At 40.7% G+C, this 21,207-nt stretch overlaps 1 protein-coding gene across 4 annotated transcripts in view; it reads right to left on the reverse strand.

Annotated features, from left to right (window-relative positions):
* The window catches only part of AFF3 (ALF transcription elongation factor 3), a 320,625-nt gene that overhangs the window by 87,628 nt on the left and 211,790 nt on the right, over positions 1–21,207 (reverse strand). For all 4 annotated transcript variants that reach the window (XM_050331225.1, XM_050331226.1, XM_050331224.1 and 1 more), the window contains one exon: positions 1,837–1,888. In XM_050331225.1, the coding sequence (XP_050187182.1) occupies positions 1,837–1,888 (52 nt within the window). The remainder of the gene's footprint in view (positions 1–1,836; positions 1,889–21,207) is intronic.

A 21,207-nucleotide genomic window follows, 5' to 3' on the forward strand; every position in this document is an offset into this window, starting at 1 on the left:
TGAAATACGTTAAACAAAAAGAAATTGTATAAATATGTAAATAATCGAACCTACATGCTGAATCTTCTTAACACCAAGAAGCCTTGCTCAAAATAGATGAAAAAATGGTTTAGTATAAATATTAAAAAGTTTTGATTTACCTGTTGTTTGGAATATACTGTAAAATAGAGACATCTAATAACAAGAGTTAAAGAAAACCCTGGAAAAGCTTCATGCCTAGATACCTAGAATTATTTGTCTAAGATCCTGAATTTCAAGTCTAGATAACTCTAGTTACCCATGGCTGAAATAATCATATTTGAAACCGGCATGATTTAACTCCAGCCAGCAACTAAGTACCATGCAACCACTTACTCACTGCCCCCCACTCCAGTGGGATAGGGAGGAGAGGCAGAAAAAATTATAAAGCTCCTGAGTTGATATAAAAACAGTTGAAATAAAATAAAGTAATAATATTATAGCAATAATTTCAATGAAAAGGGCGACAACAAAACCAAAATAAATAAACCCCAAGCTAGGACAAGAAATACCCAGTACAATCACCCAGCATCCACTGACCAATGCCCAGCCCATCCCCAGTCAGCGATTGGTGCCTCCCAGCCATCTCCCCCCAGTTCATGTACTGAACATGATGTTCTGTGGTAAGGGAAATCCCTTTGGCCAGTTCGGGTCAGCTGTCCTGGCCATGCTCTCCCCACAGCTCTCCAGTCCTTTATGCACCTGCTTGCTGGCAGAGCATGAGACATGGAAAAGTCCTTGACTTAGGGTAAGCACTGCTCGGCAACAACTGAGACATCAGTGAGTTATCAACATTATTCTCATACTGAATCTAAGCCACAGTACTGTACCAGCTACTAGGAAGAAATCGAACTCTACCCCAGCCAAAACCAGGACAGAAACCCATGTTATATCCAGGTCTGGATCCATCTGTGGGATGCAACCAGGGGCAGTACTGCTCTCATGTGGTGAAGGCACAGGGCATGCATTTTAGGGCAAGTGGCTCCTGGCCTCTCATCCCCAACCAAATCACCCATGCCAGGATACTGAGAAAGAGAAAGCATGGCATAGCACTGCTTGGCATCAAGGCACTCAGCTGGTCATGGGAAAGTCAAAATCAAGCCTTATTCTACCAAGTCCTTAATTATTTAGACAAAACAGAGCAATATTTTAGGGAAAAACTGGGAGACACTTCCCACAGCCAACAAAACCTAGCTCTCCTGACACATGGAAAACTTCAGATGATGTATCTGCTGCCAGTCAGGTAGTCTGGGGTCTTTAAAACACAGGCAATTGCCCTAATTACTGTGTTACAGAGTGAACTAAATACACAGCCAAGGCTTTTTCTCAGCTCTCTTAAGCTTTCTTAGCAAGCACAGGCCACGCAGAGACAGAATCAAAAATGCTCAGAGAAGAGGCCAAGGCTGGGGGGCATGCCAGAGGCAGGTAAAAGATAAGCAGCCCAGCAGCTAATCCCTGAGGCCATCTCATGATTGCAAAACTTTGGCTTGAACCCTTAATCCAGAATTCCTGTTTCTCCCCTCCTTGGCTGGTCTTTAAAACAAAACAAATTCAAATCAGAAGGCAGCTGATACAAAAACCTTCTGGGTCACATCAAGGTAATAAATCAAGAGCAGTGCAGACTGTTCCCTACCAATGCAGCAGTTAGCACACGGAGGCTGGCTCCGAACAGCAACATCTGTTACTCCAGTTACAGTACTGCCATGTATTTTGATAACCTCTATGTATGTTTTGAAAAAGCATTAGCAAAATATTTGCAGTAGCTCAGTCTCGACATGAAACATGCTACAAGTGACATGCTAGTTGTCTGGTTCTTACCTGGTCATTCTCTTCTTCATCACTGCTTAACTTGAGGTCATCTTCTAGCATTCTGGAAAGCAAGCAGTAGAATAAATTATAATTTACCAAAAACGCTTTAGATCTGATGTTTTCTCAGAGCTACTGTAAACATGTAACAATTTAAATAGAAAGGAAATATATTTTATCCCAGTAACTCTGTAGTTGTGACACTTTATAATTTTTTCTTATCCAGTTGCTATCAGCTAACTTCTTAATTAATTTCCTACTATTGCTGCCTAAAGGAAAATGTTTACTAGAGCAATAATGGACTTTGCAAAGATTCTTGCTATTACAATCACAGACAAGCAATTTTTATATGCTAAAAATAATATTTTTGATGCTGACAGGTCAGTAATCTTTCTGCAAGGAAAATTTTTCTCCATTTGGCTTTGAGTTTACAAAACAGAAGTAGATGTTTACACTGGCAGTACTGCAGCACAAAATAAGGTTCAGTGATGTTTCCCAAAGGCCACTTTTACTTTATTGCATGTTTGATGTAAAACTGACATTGACTGAAACAATTAAAACTAAAATATATTGTCTCTGCACAAGAGTATCCACAAGGATTTCGCTGTCATGTAAACACCGAAAATAATGCATCTTTTCTAATGGGGATTTCATCCTCTCTTCCCATATCCTTTCCTCAACTTGCTTAAACTGGTTCACAGAGAAGAAGAGTCTGGTTTTACCTCCATGCATTTTTTTTACAAGCTAAGGTTAAGTAAACCAGCATTTGAAGGAGTTGAAGAGGTGTAAAGACTTCCCCCAGTGCTTAAAAGGTCTTCAACAATGGGACCTATTTTTAAAAAATACCTCTGTAATAATAGTAATAATTCAGAAAGTTGCTAATTTTTCTTGCATTCTGGGAAAAAAAGAATCTGTAATTTCATCTTGACTCCAGAAGAAAGCTTGGTGAGCAATTCAAACACATCCTGTGACGTGGGTGGTCCCCGGAGTGTAAATATCTCAAGAAGACATATGTAGTAATTTCAAACCACCTCGTTGTACTTGTGCCTAGATCTTCCAAGAGTGTGCCTGAAAAGCATGATTCTTACGTGGGCAACATGGTGTGCTGTGTCTTAAGAGAGTGCTGAGACTAACCACCCTCTCCTCAGCTCCTCGCTATACATACAGTCCCTGCCTGTTGCTGCTGTCACAGCTGCTTCCCTATTTCCCCACGGCACCTTTCGGGGAACGTAGGTGTATAAGAACAGGGCTGGGGGTCAGAGCAGAAACTCCTGCTAGTTATCTCATCTTGCTTTCCCCCCCACACATTTCCTTCTACTTGTGCCAAGATTTTTCTTCTGTAAAGTCAACATACTGAATTCAGCAAAATCTTGTTGCAATGCAGACACCTCAAATATATAGGACACCCACTGAGTTAGAGGGACTCGACAATCTCACAGCAGGACTTGCTATGTTTTATCTGGAAGTAAAGTAAAAGTAAAGTCCACTGTTAGGAAAAAGCTCTCTCTGCCATCTCCCAAGTCAGCAAAAACTCTGATGGCCATATCAATGCCACCACTGACCCAGCTAACAAGCCCTGCTGAGAAGTGGGCACACAGGACAGGTAGGATGAAAAAGGATACAGGTCCCAGGAACCTCTCTATGTCAGAGAGGCAAAGCTTCCTGTAAACACTGCAAGATCCAACTGGCTTTGGCTCCAGCACTTAAAGGGATTCAAACAACCTTATAATTGCTCATATTTTAAGTTAGATCTCAGGGATCTCACATCCCTGAGAAAACAGAACTTGAAAATAGAAAGCTCAGATCTGGTATTGGGCCCTGTGTGATGAAATCTGCACTGATAGTGATTTAACCAGAAAGAGTGTGCTTATTGTGTGAAAAGCAGAACTGCCAGGGTGTCACTGTCTGCTCTCCCTTGAGTTTGAGTGCATGAATTTCTGCTAGTGATGTGGTAGTTAAGAGTAATATTTTAGATTTAGCAATTTCGTTCTTCCCTAAATGGAGGCTGGCAAATCAAAAGCGTATAACAAAATGTTCTGGATAGTTCTATGTATTTATTAGTGTCCTGGATTTTTGTATTAACATTTTAAAAAGTGTTTTGTGAGCCTGTGATTAGAAGCAACTAGGATGATCTTCGAAGCCTTTGGGTTGTGTGGAGGTATGCACTAAGGAGCGCAGTCAGGTACCATCCACACAAAAGCAACAAGAAACCACAGCGCTGGCCCACCAAACTCTCCATGCTTGTATGTTTTAGTCTGTCTTTATTTTCCCTGTCTGTTTCTCATTTCAGAAACACTGCTCTCCAAGAAAAGCACTGCCTGCCTGGGGCTCGTGGCCCCTTTTGGAACTACCATCAGCGTACAAACAAGCTCCTAACACTGAGGAGAGGAAAAAGCAAGTCATCATAAAACACTCACTAGCTTTTTTTCCCTAGAGTGGGACCCGGTCAGCCTGGTCCATGTATTTGTCACGAGGATGTATCAGGTTAAGACAGCTTGCCAGTGTAGGGGTCCACCTTGTAAAGGCAGGAGCTGAGCAGGTATAACCTCTGCGCCTGAAAGTCATCACTGCTTCCCAGACTGCTTTCACTGTCAGGCAGGTCCTCAGCCTCCATCTACAAAGTTACAGCCAGAGCAGGACACACTCGTCACCTGGCAGGTAATGCTGAAGCTGTCCAGGAGAGGGACACTCTTTGGACACCAGAGCAGCTCTCACAACCCAGGCTGAAGCACACCTGGGGTGAGGAGGGCGCATTTGTGTTATAGGGATTCCAGTTTGCAGTAAGAGTCTTAAGTAAACTAGATCAATTTTGAGTATGGATGCTTTTGAGGAATGTTTCTCCTGAACAGCTCATGAAAATGATGATGGTTAAAAGAAAAAGCCCACAACTGGACCAGCAGACCCCACTTGAAGAGAGGGAGAACAGTAGAGAATAAAAATACTTTAAGCTCACAAGAGGTATTGCATTAATTCGTAATTTATTTGAAAAGCACTTTGGCACAGATTTAACACTGAATGAGCTTTGGTACACCCTGTGTTAGCAGAGCACTTCAGATCATGTTTAAATCAACCCTTGCTCAGGATGAGATTTCTTTACGTATTCTGGCAAACTCGTACAAGGATGGACAAACACATACAAGCTCATGTGCAAACACAGCCTTTTCAACACAGACTATTTATAGCTATTTTCTATAACACCTTTTTCAGAATACACAAAATCCAGGCCAGTAAGTGACATCATCTATGAGCTGTCAGATTTTTTCAAATGGACCTGGCTTTGATGTACTTGGACACTGGTAAGTAAATATAACTTCATAAACAAAAGCTAGAAAAACGAGTAGTACTCAAAGCAGCTCTGAAAAACACACACCACCACTTAGGGATTCTGCACTTGAAAAGAGCGCATATGATCAGGAAGTCAGTTTGCAGAACCTAATTACACATTTTTAGTGAAATCTCTGTGAGGTCGTGGAGGCGGCAAGGGGTGGAAGGCTGAGGAGAAGAGCTCGCTGCACTCTAGTTAATGCATTTCTTCCTTTCTCCACAAAGAATGTGACAGGTAAAGACATAATAAAAGGAAATGAGGATGAGTTTGGGATATTGAGAAATGCTTCAACAAGCCAGCTGGTTTCTGTCTGCAGTAACTACCTAAGTGGTTGCAGCCTGGGGTAATGGGTCACTCATTTACAGGGGAAAAGAAGGAGGGTATGTTGGGTTACTTACATGAAGTGGAAAACAGAAAGTCATCTAGAGGGCACTGATCCCAAAATCTTGCCATTTCAGTGTGACTGTGTCCCCAAATCTCCTGCATAGCTTATTAGAAAGCCTGACCTGTTTTATCTGGGAGCTGCTCACTGCATTGGCTCAGTAAGGTACCAGGGGCGGGGGGTGGCCAGGTGGGACATTGCAGAGGGACCCTCTGAGACTCCTGCTCATCCCAGCATGCCAAAGGGCCAGGAGTTGCTCCTGGTCAAAAGTACATGGGATGAGAGGTCATCGCAGGCTGCCCGGGAACCACCTTGCTCAAATAGAATAGTTAAGACTTGAAGTGTCACTGTTTTGTTTGTCTGTCTTTTTTCCTGATTTGTTGTTGCTGGAAGGTCAAGTCCCAGGCAAACATCTTCAGCTCCAGCCAGAGTCCAGGGGATAGCAGGAGGAAAGACAGTTTTCCCCTCTGGGAGTTAACATCAGAATAAAATCAAGTTTCAAGTATGAGGGTAGTGCTGGGGTCACAGGTTTCTGAAAGAGCTGGAAGATTCTCCTTTTGAGAAGAAGGAGCTGCTGAGGAAGGAGGTGTCGCTGGTGCAGTGTCTGGGGGAGGTGATCTTCAACAGCCAGCTGGGAATCCCTTGTCACATCTAGAGCCAGTCTGAGATCCTTCCAGCACAGCCCTACTTAACAAGATATCCATTTTCTTCCAGAGTGAAGACAAGCCTCAAGTCAGGAATTATCCTTAGTGTCTTCTAGTGCTCATGAAAGAAGCAGGCTGGCATCACACCTTGTATTTCACTTTAACCTCTGATAAATTTCACATTCCTTGGCCTAATGCATTCTTTCCTTCCCCCCTGCAAATTACTTGTTGAGGCATAAAACTCTCAAGAACTGCCTCTGTGGTTTTATCATTAGAGAGATTGCCTTTTGGCAGCTCAAGAGAGGTTATACAAATGAGGGACAAAACTCTCTTCGTGTCCCTCTGGTGGTCTAAGATACTATACAAAATACGATCTTTATGGTAAGTTTGATAATTAGAACAACAACAACAAAAATCAAGATGGGAAAGGAAAAATATTGGTTGTAATTAAATCATTAATACTGATGCTTTAGAAGAGAATATGCCAAAGGTTTGTAAGCCTGGGGCACACATATATACATTGCAATTGTCATTTAAATAAACTCAGAAGTCACCATCTTTGCAATTTGTGAAAGATCTCATTAATGTGTTAATCTGATCAAGGATATTGTTCCATTTTAATTCTAAGCAGCATCTCAGTCAGCATAACATGTTTATTATGGACTTTGGTGATTTCTGCTCATTATGTAGGAAAGGAACTTCAGTAGTGGAGAAATAGTTTGATTTTAGCTGAAGAGGAACCCCACTAAGCAAAGACTTGTGATGAAATACCAAAATAAAATAACTATGTGCTCATTCAAGTTTATGCTACCACAATGTTTCCTTCTGAATGCTTTTGGAAAATTATCTTATTTTTCAATGCACTATATTGGCATTTTATTTTCTTTCTTTCCCATAAATGCATAGTGACCTTTCAAGAACTGGACATTAGTTTTGATATTACCAGAAACCCAGAAAGAAAATAGATACTATTCTAAGTATCAGTATGCTAAAAGGGTTTCAGACTGGCCCCAGATGTTTTGTGTCACATTTGATGCGCTGATATAGGAAAAGAAAAGTATTCCTTCGTGTTCTAGAAAAACAAAACCAAACCTTCCTGGATGCACAGCACTTTGCAAAACCTTTAGCTCTTGTCCCCAGCAAAATGAAAGAGAATATCCAGTGGGAAAACGCCGTTCCTTATGTTACTGGGATTGTTTTAGCTACGAGTGCTCACGTACGTAATACGACTTAAGCTCCAATAGGACAAATGTACCTTCAGTTTCTGGCTGTCTTACTCTGCTTTCTAAAAGAGAAATGCAATGAAAAATGTGCCTGGTAAGAAGTACAGAGAATTCATAAGAAACAGATGAACATGTTTCCTTTCTTAAAAACAAAAGAGAGAGAAGAAAAGGGAAACGAATGTTCTTGCTATTACCTTGGTTACTGCACATAACAGATGGCCAGTTATATTCCATACTCACCTACAGACGGAACAGATATTTCAAATAGCTTTGTTTACTAATCCTAAATATAGGAGTGGCTGGTTTTATACACTAGTAATTTTTAATTAATTAGATTCTGATTGCTGAAATTATTTTTCACTCTAGTGCTATAATTGATGCAAATGTTTTGATGCAAATGTTTCACTTTGAAAAAGCTCATGCATTTATATTATCTGAAAAGTGTAGTATTTATTTGTATTTTATAAGAAAGTCAAAAGGTTGTGGATTGAGGTAAACAGCTAGATCAAGAGGATATTTTATAAATGCTGTGATAGAGCTTTTGGCAGGCTTGTAAGACCTCTGAAAGCACTGCTTGAAACGTCCAAAATTCACTCAAAATATATGTTGCTTAAGTTGTAAAAATTCCCCAGCAGTTTGTGCAAGTTCTGCTCCATAGAAATATGTAGGAAAACACGATTATATAGAATATCGTCAAATCTAATTAAAAACACAGAGAGAAAGCTAGTAAAATCAGGCTGGTGAAATATTAATGTACTTAATGCTGGAATGAAGCCTATATATCAATGTGAGATTTAATTCCAGAGCACAGAATTTAAATGCCTGAAAAACGGACTCAGTCTATAGAAATAGAATTAGCAATTCGAATAAAAAATAGATACTCTGAAGCAAAAGTTTTTTATCCTTGGCTTGAATCCATCTAGGCTGGTCTACACCACTCTCCAAAACCATTTAAACTGGCTAAATGCTCTGCTAAATTCCCATTACACTGATGGTCTCATTAGAAATGCAAGGCAGTCCTCTCTGAGGGATACAACCATCACTCTCTCCTATGAGCAGAAGTTGAAATAAGGTTTCTTCTCCAGCAGCTGTCCTCCTAAACGACTGTGTTGGCCTGGTGATGTTTTTGTCCCTCTAAAGAAAGCGAGAACAGATGCAATTGAATCATACCCTGAATTTTCTAACTCCGTGTCAGGGTGGTGAGAAGGTGCCCCACAGAGCACAGCACTTTCTGGGAACGATGCTTGGGCAGAAGGACCCAGAGTACCTCCCTAAAAAATGAGAGAAATGCAGAAAAGCAGGGAAACGAACCCACATGAGCCCACTCCCTGAGCAAGGAAGCCACCTAAAAATGCATGAATACTCAGAAAGAGGGAAGAGTGATGAGCGACATACCGGCCGCTCACGCCTAAGTAGTCCAATCACTCTGAGGGCCTACCAAAGTTTCAGGGCTAATCATGCTCTGTGTGACAGGAGGAAACACATTTGGGGAATAAAAGTTTGGAATGGGCTGCTTGCAATTTTCTAATCCATTTCTTGCCTCCCTACCCCTGCTCCCCCAAGGCTCTCTAGGGTGTGATTAGCAGTTATTTACTAATGCTGTCGCTCTGATTTCTGAGCAATTGCTGATGCTGCCATCCACAAAATATTCATTTCAAATGCAAAATGAAAGAAGAGTACATGAACTGCACTTCTGCCTACGTGCCAGCCATTGTGGCAGAAATCTTGGGGAATTTAATGTGTCTGAGACAGAACTGCCACTGCCAAGTCTCCCCACTGAAGGTGCAGCGTCTGAATTTGTACCCATTGATTGTTTCCTTACAAATGGTTTCTCACTGCCTAATCCCCAGCACTGCAAGCACCTGTCCTCATGCTATAGTCATCATGAGGATGCCTCCAGAACACACATTTGTATTCTTGTGCTCCCCTGCCAGTGAAAGTCATCTTTACAACACGTTTACCAGTGTTCAGACCTGAGGCCATGGTGGTGTTTATCCCTATTTTGCTGGTGGGGCAAGGGAAGTAAGAAGTTCTCAAACTTTGCTGCATTGAAATTATAAGTGTCTTGTCTTGTATCATCAAAGCAATGGGGAGAGCAGGAGGCCTGTGTCCCTGTGTGATCCTTTGAGCCTTGCCCTGCCTGCCAGAGCCTCATGATGTATCCCTCTGCCATGGCATCCTGCTGGCACTCCCCTCCAGCTGCCTGCTTACCTCCATCTTACAAGCATTTTCAGAGTTGCAGCTTTACAGTATACAGTCCCCACTCAAAACCAGAGTCAGGATGACATTCCTTGTTCTGGGATATACAACTTCATGTTGGTTTCTTTCAAGCCTCCTTTGTTTAAGTGAGGCTGAATGATTAAATTACTCAGATTATCTGATAACCTGCTCTATCCCCACTGTTTCTTTCTGTGTCATCCTCCAAAAAGTTTCATAATCTGTGACATATGACCTAGTTGCCAACTCCTCACAGAATGAAATAAGTTTTGGTTGATTAGAACTTATATTTCTTCCCTTGAAAGCAAAATACTGAACACAAATAATTTTGCTCTTATGCTTCAGTTTCTTAATGGTATTAAAGGAAAAGAAGCCTGTTTGGGCTCCCCCCAAGTTTTATGTGCTGTAACAGGGGCCAGGTGATCTGTCCTTAACCTTTCTTCCTCAACCTTCTGGCATATGACACAGCATTAACTCTCTTCTGGGGCTTACCCAACATTTCGAGGTACATCAAAATGACCCTAGGTTTTGCTCGCCAGTGGTCTTCATGTCTTTATGGTAGCATGGAAGATCTGAGGCTTATGGATACTTCTATCAGGATAACTGATTTTAAATAACTTCCTGTCTCTAGATACTGTTCAGCTTCTTGTCTAACAAGCAAAAGCAAACCTGTTTTTTCTCATGTAAAAAATATGTATCAACTCTACTATTGTCGCAGCTTTAATATTTCCAGCTAATAAGGGGCTATTGCTACAATTTCTTTATTGTCGTTGTTCTTTATATACCTTAATAAAACCCATATTCTCATTTTCCTTGAACTTTCCTCTAGTATCATCCATTCCTCTTATCCATCTTCAGTATTTTATATTTTCTTTTTTAGACTGATTGTTATATTTCAGGTACATGTATTCATGTTTCATATATTTTAAATTTCACGTCCATTGCTTTTTCATTTCTAATTACTACTTTTACTTGGACACTGAAGATGAACAAGCTTTCAGCAAAGTTGTTTTTTCCCTTGATTGTAGAAATGCAGCCTTTTGCTAACTTAACAAACTCTGCTTAAAAAATTCCAAACTTCTTTGTTTCTTTTCCTACCCCATTAATTTCTGGTCAACAATTTTTTATACTTTGGGACACCAGCCTTTCCTTGCTGGGACTGTCCCTTATTTTTCTAGCTTGGACATAATAAAATCATGACCTGGTTCACAGGCAATCATGTGCTTCCCATCCAGTGACTAATTTATCTTTACTCAAAACAGGGGTGAGAATGTCTGATGAAATGTCCTCAGTGCTAGAAAAGTGCCACAAAGACCATCCACAACCTTCGCTTCAATTTCACAGCTGGCTGTGCTGGACCTCTGGTGATACCTTCCAAACTAAGACCTCTGGAATCCACCTGATCCACTCTGCCTTTGCTTTACAGGTTGATGCTGAGGGCGCAGCTTCGTCCTCTCTTGTAACTGGAGTTGATATTCAGTTGATATTCAAGCTCTGGGATGAAGAAGATGTTTATTCGATACCCCAAGCTGGAGCTTTTCATGTCAAGAAAGGCTAGAGGAAGGGAGGAACAGGCTAATTCGGTTGTTCCTGAAGGCACATGACTGACTGGCTGACACAGAGAGGCTATTGCAGAATATGTACATGGCACGGGAACATATGGGAACTATACCTCCTCCATTCCCTTTCCAACTCCAGCACATCTGTGAAAGACACACCGGGACCCCCAAAGTTTTCAGCATTTCCTTTCAAATACTTTTCCTAGCCATTTCCTGGAAAGTCACTATATATATTTTACTCAGTCCTGTCTGCAATACTTATAGCTTCATTTAGTTTTAATATAGTTATAAATGGGCTGTAGCGGCCTGCTTTTTTTAATAACTAAGTAAATGAAACCCTGTCTGTAATAATAAATGAACTATCCATCTGGGAGGCCTCCAGTAAAAATTTCAACAGGTATTTATTGCTCCTTTATGTAAACAGTACTCTGGACAATACAAGTGATTATACTCTCTGTCAGCCCTGTCAGGAAGGAGACAGTATAGTTTTGGACGAGGTTCCATAACGTACACACTGAATTTAGAGGGGTTTATTTAACTAGATGGAGAAAAAATGATTAAAACAAGCAAATAAACAGACAAGAATCCAGTTGGCTACTGTGAAAGAAAGCATACCATTTCATTTAATGATATGGCTGTGAGGATAATCTATAGAAAACTGGCAGGTCCATAGTGCTATAGACTCCTTACAACTCCAGATGCTTCACAGACATCTCCCTAAACAACTCCCTCAAAAGTGGAAGGAGTTTCACCGTAAAATCAATGATACAGAGGCTTTAAAATATATTGTACCCCTATAGGTTCTTATGGTATGGAAGAACAGTGCCTCAGGAGAATCCCCACTGGAGTGCAAGAGACTTAAAACCATGCTATCCACCCCTGGCGGTCATCCCTTTCTCTCATGGACACTGTTCACACACTGAAAGGGCAATAGCACGACGCTTGTCAAGTAATGAAATTTTAATTAAAAAAAAATCTCATTGCCAAAATCATCTTCATACCACTATTATATTCTGGCTCCTAATTACACATCATTACATTCCACTATTGTTGAAATAATACAGTGTCACAGTATATTGTCAAATAGCTAATTCAGTGTGTGGCAAGAGAGGGGAAGAAAAAAGAAAGAAAGAAGGGATAGAAAGACCTAAAAGTTCATATATGGCCAGGGTGATGTGCCATCGCCTGATGCTGAGGAGTGAGCTGTAGAGAGTTCTGCGCATTAAGTACGTAGGGGCTGTTGTGGTTTTTGCCAAAGTTTCCAGTCCTCAAATTTCTGCAGAAAAAAACCTCTCCCATGAGCAGGTTTTTCAGTGCCTTTCATTTTCAGCCAAGCTAGGCATAGGGAAAAACGTATTTTTTTTCCTTACGAGGCAGACTACAAAAGGCAAGCAAAGCTCTTGGCCAAATGCCAGGAAGCATTCTGCCCCATGGGGCAAAATGATTGCTGCTCATTATGGACACCTGCACCAAGCAGGCTCGGCTCAGAGTTGGGTACTGCTGCTCCTGAAAGGGGCTACATCCATGGCCGTGGTGTTTCCAACAGCTTTACTAAGCTTAGCATGCTAACAAACTTCATAGGAGATGGTGCATTAGTGATAGAATTCTCTTTACTCTTCTCTGCTTTTGATGTATTGCAAGATGCTGAAAGGGGAAAAGATAATCCCAACACGGCAGACGTCTCCAAACTGATAACAGTCACACCAAAATATGGGAGTTTTCAGGTTTGTCTGAGGATGGGCTGAGGGAGGGAGGGAAGAGGTTGCTAAGGCAGGGCCAGGACACAGGGCATAGGCTCTGTAGGGACAGGGGAGCTAGAGGCAGGCACTAGCATCTGGGGTGAGCTCGTGGCCATGAACTTCACTGCTGGGGGAAGAAAACGTGTGCAATCTGCAGTGGTCAGATAATTCCTTTACTTCCCATGGCAGTGAACTGAAGGGATGGTTACTCATGGAGGATCCCACTAATTCAAATTGTACTGTGCAGCTCTGCTCAAGGTGTGTGCATGGGGTGGTCCGTGGGCTTCCAGGCACAGACCCTCAGCTGCCCTGGGGTCTGATGACACTGAGCAGTTCAGTGCTTGTTTCACTTTGAGATAACCCCTTCTAGGATTCAAAATGAGAAATTCCTCTTCCTTAGAAACAATCTCCTTTGGACATTGCAACAGCAGAAATAATCAACTGAGGGCTGTTCCTTTGGAGAGAAAAGCTTTATTCCCAGCATTCAGATCCTGCATTTGCTGTGCAGAAATACACCATCTGGACTCCAATATATATGTATTTAAAAAAAAAAAAAAGGTATTTTTTCTTTAAAAACAATCTTTGGAAAAAATTATGAAGTTAGCTATCAAACAGTAAACCACACTATATCTCCTTTATAATGTCTCTTTTAAAATATACACCAGGGAACAACTCTCATAACTCACTCGACACACACTATCTTATGAGTTATAGGTCAGTCTTCTATGCACAGAGTGTGCGTTGCACTTCCACACAACCTTATGAATTTTCCATCCCTCATCATTCGTATTGTGTCAGAGTATCTATTACAAACCCTTGTTTGCAAGAAGGCCTTCTATTTTCTCCTTTCATTTTATCACTGCTCTTAAATTTTCTTCTGGACACCTGCTTGGCATGCTGGCAGTACCATGCTGGCAGTTTCTGAGAAAAAGTCATATTTGAAAATCGTACGTCAGGGCTGTAATGTCACTTGCAAAGAAACATCCTTTTTTAACTAATAGGACTAGTGCATAAAAATGAATTAGACACAATTGTATTCTGATTGCCGAATTCTACCACCCAGCTGCTAAATTCTACCACAACCATCTTGTGAAAAATAATCATCTGGAAGTCTAAATGATGTTTGATAATGCTTACTACCATCCTAAATATTTGAAAATGTTGAATCATCTTGAGAAAAATGTCAACAATAATTTTTCTTGAAGGCTCAAGCGTGGACAACACTCTAGAATCTTGTGTGAGGGATTTAGAGCTGAGGAGAATTTTCTAACAAATAGTTTAGCCATCAAGAACAGTGCAAGGACCAGCCAAAATGCTTGGCAATTGTTAGATTTGAGCAATGTTTTCTGCTAAATAACTAAACAAGTTTAAATTCTATGTAAAATGATTAATTTCAACATTTCTGAAATGCTATGCTTCATTTTCTTCTTTTAAAAACATTACTTTGAAATATGCTTGTATCTAGTACTGCAATAAGGTTGCCTAAGCACCCTATAGAGTGAGGTAACCTAAATGAAATGATTAGACCTGAATGTTTTTGGTTTGTTTGTTTGGTTTTTGTTTTTGCTGAGAAAATAAACACAACTATTTTTATTTTCAGTTAACCCACATGATTTTATTATATCAAACAAAATATCAATTATCCATGTTGATTCAGAAGTTAATTCTATTCAGTTTGCTAAGTCCTGAACATAGCCTTGTTTTGAGTTTCAGATGGATCCACAAAACTTACTGGTTTTATTCATTTTTTCCCACTCATTGGCAGTTAATTGAAGCTTTCAGTGAAATAATTTTTTTTCTGTCATGAGCTATCAGACTGCCATCAATAGAAGCAAACATTGATACCAGTGTTGTGAGCAAGTGTTGGTATGAACCAAGCACATAGGAAATGGATTCTCAGATTGTTCAGTGGCTGAAATGGAAGGATTTGTGTTGCTGTTTTTTTTTGGTTTGTTTTTTTTTTTTTTACAAAGTCAGATAGGAATGAAGACTACATGCTCAAATCTGCTCTATTATACAACTTGTTATTTGGTTTGTCCATTTGATATTTATGATTATCTGATACTGAGTTCCCAGGTAATGAGTTCCATTTAGTCTCCTACAGGATCTACCTATAGCCTCTACCTTTGAACAAATGGCTTTATCACAGAATCACAGAATCATAGAATATGCTGAGTTGGAAGGGATCCACAAGGATCATCAAGTCCAACCCTTAGCCCTGCACAGGACCATTCCCAGTAATCACACCATGTGCCTGAGAGTATCATCCAAACACTTCTTGAACTCTGTCAGGCTTGGTGATGTGACCACTTCCCTGGGGAGCCTGTTCCAGTGCCCAACCACCCCATGGGTGAGGAACCTTTCTCTAATATCCAACCTAAACCTTCTCTTCAGGCTGTTACCTCGGGTTCCACAGAGGAAAGATCAGTGTCTGACCCTCCTCTTCCTCTCACAAGGAAGTTGCAGACTTAACTTGTTATTATTTGATGTCAGATTGAGTTCAATCAAAACAATCATTATCTCAGAAGTACTTTTGGGTGTAAAAAAAAATATGCAGGACTTAATATTGACAGAGCTGTGGGTAATGGGTCATTATCTGTTTTATATTTAGGTAAGAATAAACCCTACAGATAATAACGTTAATTTAGTACAACTGTAAATAATTTGTGATCAAATATTATGTTTATATTATGAAATACATACTTAGAAAGTCACATATACAAGAGATGACAACTTCTAAAGAATTCAAGTTCAGTAATTTTAACCATTGTTAATGGTCAAAGTTGGATCATCTGAGCTAAATGTATTGGGTTAGTTTCATCATTGGTGTCACTATAGTGAGACTGGTTTCATCAGCAATTAAGTTATCCCACTCTATTACGTTCAAGGAAAATGATTTTTACTGGTAAGAGAAAAAACTTGAGATGTACATGCTATATCAGGCACTTAAATATTTTTAGTGCTGACAACAGCAGAGAAGGCTGATAAAAATACAAAATAAAATAGGCAAAATGTAGGAGACTGACAATAAAGATCTTTGAAATATTTAAATAACTTCTCAGAAGTTCTATAAATGTGTAGACTATCTCCAGCAGAGAGTTTATTAGCCTGAAGAAATCATTGTGTATTTTTCAGTTTACTACAGAAAGGTTTTTCCTGTTCCAAAGATGCAGCAAACATCCCTCATTACATCTTTTTATAAATAATCTCATGCTTCAAGTTTATTTGCAATTTAAAGGAGTGTCAGGGAAGAATAGGAAGTAAAAAAAGAAGTCTGCCCGAATTTTCTTATCGATACTTTTTCCCACTCTTCCTTCTAGCTGAGCACCAAAGCACGAGGACTTACTCTTCTTATTACCACTAGCATGAAATAGGACCCATCCTATCAAGACAGCTACCAATTTACTGTTGGGTTGCATTCTATTGCACTGTTTCCTAGTTAGAGAGCTCTGGGTAGGTACATTTCCCAAACCCCTATGATGTCAAAAGTAAGCAAACCCATGATAATCTCCATTCAATCAGAGAGGTGAAACCAAGGCAAAGACATTAACTGGTTTTTAACAAAGTCACACTGTTCAATCAGATTCAGAACTGGGAAGGAAACTCCAGATCCTGTTGAGCAGACATAGGCACTGTCTCAGTTGTACCCACAACCCAACATTTTATGCAGTTCAGTCTCTGCTTCACTTTTGAAACCTGCACTAGGAGGAAAGAAAAAAGTGAAAGAAAGCCAAAGACAAGGTGGGAAGATGAAGATGTGCCAAAACCATGCCTTTCTCCACACAACAATATCTCTTCCATCAGAGCACGGCAGTTACTGGAGAAGAATATGTCAACACTCAAGAGTCTGTCATTCTCTGGCAAACATGCATTCCTGCCTGAAATGGGGCGAGCAGGTTTTATGTAAAGAATGCATTTATTCATCTGTAAAATGTTGCAAATAAAAAATAAAATTGGACCGGACAATTTTAATTTCTTCCAGAAAAACCTGTTTCAATTTGACCTATTTTGGTATTTTAAATCAAACTTTGATCATTTTAAGCTACATGTGAGACATCATTCATTCTTAACAGGGATTTGTTATACTGCTTGTTTAGAGTAGGATTAAATAAACTTTTATCACGCTGGGACTGTTAACTCTTGACATTCTTTACTGTTACTCTCATGTAGTTATTAACTCCTAAAAGTCTTTGGTTTGGGCATTAGTTTTTTTGAGACCTGAAACTGCACTCAAAAGTTCCCTTTAAATACGTGGGTTTTGGTGGAGTTTTCCCCCCATCTTTTAAAAGCCAGGACAACTCGCTGCTGATTATTACCATGAAATACTAAAAATAAATTTCAGCAGATGTATGAAGGAGCAGCAGATAGATGCCTTCTGCACCTCAGCCTGAGACTCCTGGGGCTGTGCATGAGATGTCAGCCACAGCTGGGATGATGGTCCCTGACTGCCTGTAAGCTGTGGGGGGTCTGCTGCCAGCACCGCATTCTGTGGGGGGACTGGGTCAGCCCTTGGCTCAGCACCGGTATGGCTCTGCTACTAAGCAGGCAGGCAAGCCCACCCAAATTCAACCAAAGCCAAATGCCATACTCAGCAGTGTCCTTTGTCACAGGGAGAAGGGGTAGGTGAAAATTAGCTTGGAAGGATGGTCATATCCTCTGCGGTGCTCCAGAGTCTGGGGCTTGGGAATGAGAGGGAGCGCTGCCCACAGCTTGCAGCAGTCACCCTTGCACAGGTCTTGGGGCTACTTTGGCTTTTCAAGCAGCTGAAATACCAACTTTGTCCCGCAGTCCCAACTCTGAAGCTAACAAAAGGTTAAATGGGGACACAAGATGTGCCCTTTTCCAGCTGCTTGCATCTCAAGGTCAGTCCCTGAGGAGTTCTGGGATGGTACTCAGGGCTGGGGTGAGGAACACTGTCACACATTGCCCAAGAACCACACTGGGGGCTTGAGAATGTTGAAGACCTGTGTGAAAACACAACGGAGTGAGTAGCTATTTAACAACAAACATGGATATTCAGAACTGAAACCCAGGCCACAGCCCCATTTTGCGAGTTCAGGCACAACATGAGCCTCTCTCACAGCTCTGCTCCAACGCTGCTCCTGAGGTGTGAACACCCTCTGACATCCAACATCAAGAAGAGATCAGGGAGCAGGTGCTGTCACACCCCTCGGGGCGTCACTCCTGTGCACTGGAAGAGTTACAGTGGCCACACTGGCCCTGAGCTGCTGTCCCTCCTCCCAGGACTGTGCTTCATCTGCTGTGCGAAGACTGAAACCCAGGAAGGAATAAGGAGGAAAGTACATTAGCGAGAACTCACCTTGTGGTTTTAATTATTAGCATCTTTGGTGCTCTTCAGATGGTGATGCTACTGTATAACATTAGCTCCCTGTATAGGTAATGAATGGGAGCTGTATACTGTGAGCATTAGAGCATCAATCTCAAAGAGATTTAAGGCAAAAAAATAAAACACACGGAAAAATAAATATATGAAGCTTGGGATATAGAAATACGCCTTTTCTTTAGAATGCTGATTAATGTTGCATCAAATCACAATAAAAATAGCCCCTAGGGCTCATTTTACTATTTGTAAAAGGGTAATAATGATTAGCTTTACCAGTGTTAGTAGCAGGCTTTGAGGGGACTGTATGTTCAAAAGAAACACTAATGACCTGAAGAGGTCATTAGTTTGGGGATATACTGTTGGACTGGCACCAAATCTCCTCTTACTCTACGTAACAAATCATAGGCAAAGAGTGGACTTTCATCTGTGCTAGCTTCAGGCATATTTGAAATTACTTAAATGAATGTAATTGCAAAGTAATTTTATTCCACTGTTTTACAGTAGTTTTCCTACTCTGCCAAAGGCAAGACCAGTGAGCCCTTGAAGGACAGGAGGCTGCTGAGAGGGTTATATTTGGTCATATTTCTCTACTGCTCTGAACCAGAGGACTCACCTCATCTCAGCAAACAGCCCATCACGGTGGACAACCACTGTGAGCTCCACCACCAGGCAGGGAACCCCTGGCATTTGGTCTGAGCACCTGATGAGGTGCTAACTGTAGCAGGTCTGTGTGAGGTGATCATAGTCCTAGATGTAATTTCCTACACCTTATTACCACATAATAATGGCCTCTTAACAACCAGGCTAATCAAGAATTAATGAGGCACTAAAACACTTTAAGGAACAATGACGAATTAAAAAATTTCTCTTATGTGTTTTATTTAAAAAGCAATTCATTTAACAGCCACTGCCCTTACTTTGGAGTCATATAAAAAGTCTTGGTCCCTATCAAATGTATCAACTGAAAGTTTTTATTAATTTATCAGTTATTACTTATGTGAGGCTGCACATAACCTAAAGAGAGTAAAACCAGATTTGGGTTCTGCCTGCCTCCCTCACATCTGTCCATTTGTCTGCTCAGGCACTGCCCTGCTCTCACATGGGAAGCCTGTTTGCCCAACAGTGAAGTACCACACCAAAAATGGAACAAAGTCAGCCCAAATTAACACTACTGCCAAAAATGCATTTTACATTATCTCTGGAAGCTAAACTGTAATTTCAGGTTTGTGTTTGTTTGTTTGTTTGTTTTTCAGGAAAGGAGGGTGAACTTCAATGGGGACACATCCTTGATGGGAGTGTTAGAGAAACTCTGAGTGAAGAAAGTGGGGAAAAAAAAGTAGGGGTATTTTACACTACTAAAGGATTTCATATCAGTGACTCAATGCTGAATTAAAGCCTGAAAATATGTGCCTTTACCATCAGCCCAGAAGGGATAATCAAAACAAAAACATGCTCAAGTTTGAGTTATTTTTTAAAACTTCCTTCTGTGGTTACAGGGTGGGGGATATATACTGGTTTGCTGAGAAAATCCCCAAATAGATCATTCTGTGACAGATAACAGTTATGATTATTAATTCCACTGCTGACATTGAAATTACACTGATTCCCAACATAATGGATGAGTAAATAGCACATCAGAAATTCTCAGATGCTTTCACATTTCCTATGCAATCAAAAAAAAGAACTCGCTCATTAAATAATACAGTCTCAGAAAAGGCAATTTGATTAAATAAACCTATCTGTCAATCATGCCCAAAGTTATAAAAGGAAAACACTTTGTAGCTAAGTAAAACTTTTCTCCATATTAATCTCTCTCTCTTATTTTAATTTTTTTTCTTGTGTAATTTTTAAAAGAGAAGGAATGGAAAGCTATGTGCCTCAAAGGAAGATTGGGGCAATACCTGGGCACCTGACAAAAGAGTTATAAGTTATTCTTTACCATGAAGCAAAGATGACATGATGGAGAAATCAAGGGAGAAAGAGAAAGGAGAGAAAACAACATGCACTAATCCAGAAACCTGAGCTACTGAGGGTGTATTTGTGTATCCCTTGTTACATATATCACTTTATTTCTCCTCTGTTTTTCAGGAGATGTGGAGACATGTCTTGTGCAGAAAAAGTGGAAAGGGAAGGGCCAGCAGAAGTGAAAAACAGTAAGAAATGAGGCTGCAGGTGATGAAACCAGGACTGGGATGGTAGGAGAACAGCAAAGAGCATGCAGCAAGAAAGAAAAAGGAAGGAAAGAAAATGAGGACTGCTGAATGGCAGGGGATAGACAGCAGGTAACAAGACAGGGAAAGACATATCAGAGATCATCCTAAGCATTGGATCTAAGGTATCCAAGGATACCTGGAGAGTGGGTAAGGATGTGAGGCTTCAGAAGTGCTCCCCAGGTTTGTGCTACTGGGATCCCTTCTGCCCCATCCACAGAGCCCCCACTACCAAAGCAGCAAACACGTTCCCCTGTAGCAGCAAATGAGGCCACACATTACCCATCTGCATTACAACAACAGTGGGGTTAATTTTTTGTGCTATTTAATTTCATCAATGCTGTGGGCTGGGGAAAGAGGAAGAGTTGTGTAACATGGTGTGATGGGTGGAAAGTCTCTGAACGTCACTGTGCCTGGTGGCCAAAGACGGGAACAGGGTCTGGAGGCTTCTTGTCCTTGTCTTTGGGAGGCAGCAGCTTCTTAGGACATCAAATACTGAATTAACTGAGCTGCAGAACTGTAGGATAGGATTTATACAGTGCCTTCCCTGATGGAAGTGTGTTCAGCCTGGACTACGCTGTTCTTGGTGAGTTTAAAGCTAATACAACTCATACAGAAGATATTCTTTGAGAAGAACCAGAGATTTATTTGGATAAAACTCTGAGTGGATGACAAGTGCATGCAAAGAAATAAGATGAGATTTTAATTTCTCTCAAGTAGGAAAACATAAGCGGCTTGAG

The sequence above is a fragment of the Myiozetetes cayanensis genome, unplaced genomic scaffold, assembly GCF_022539395.1.
Source record: "Myiozetetes cayanensis isolate MyiCay16 unplaced genomic scaffold, myiCay2020 scf5-8, whole genome shotgun sequence".
Taxonomy (NCBI): domain Eukaryota; kingdom Metazoa; phylum Chordata; class Aves; order Passeriformes; family Tyrannidae; genus Myiozetetes; species Myiozetetes cayanensis.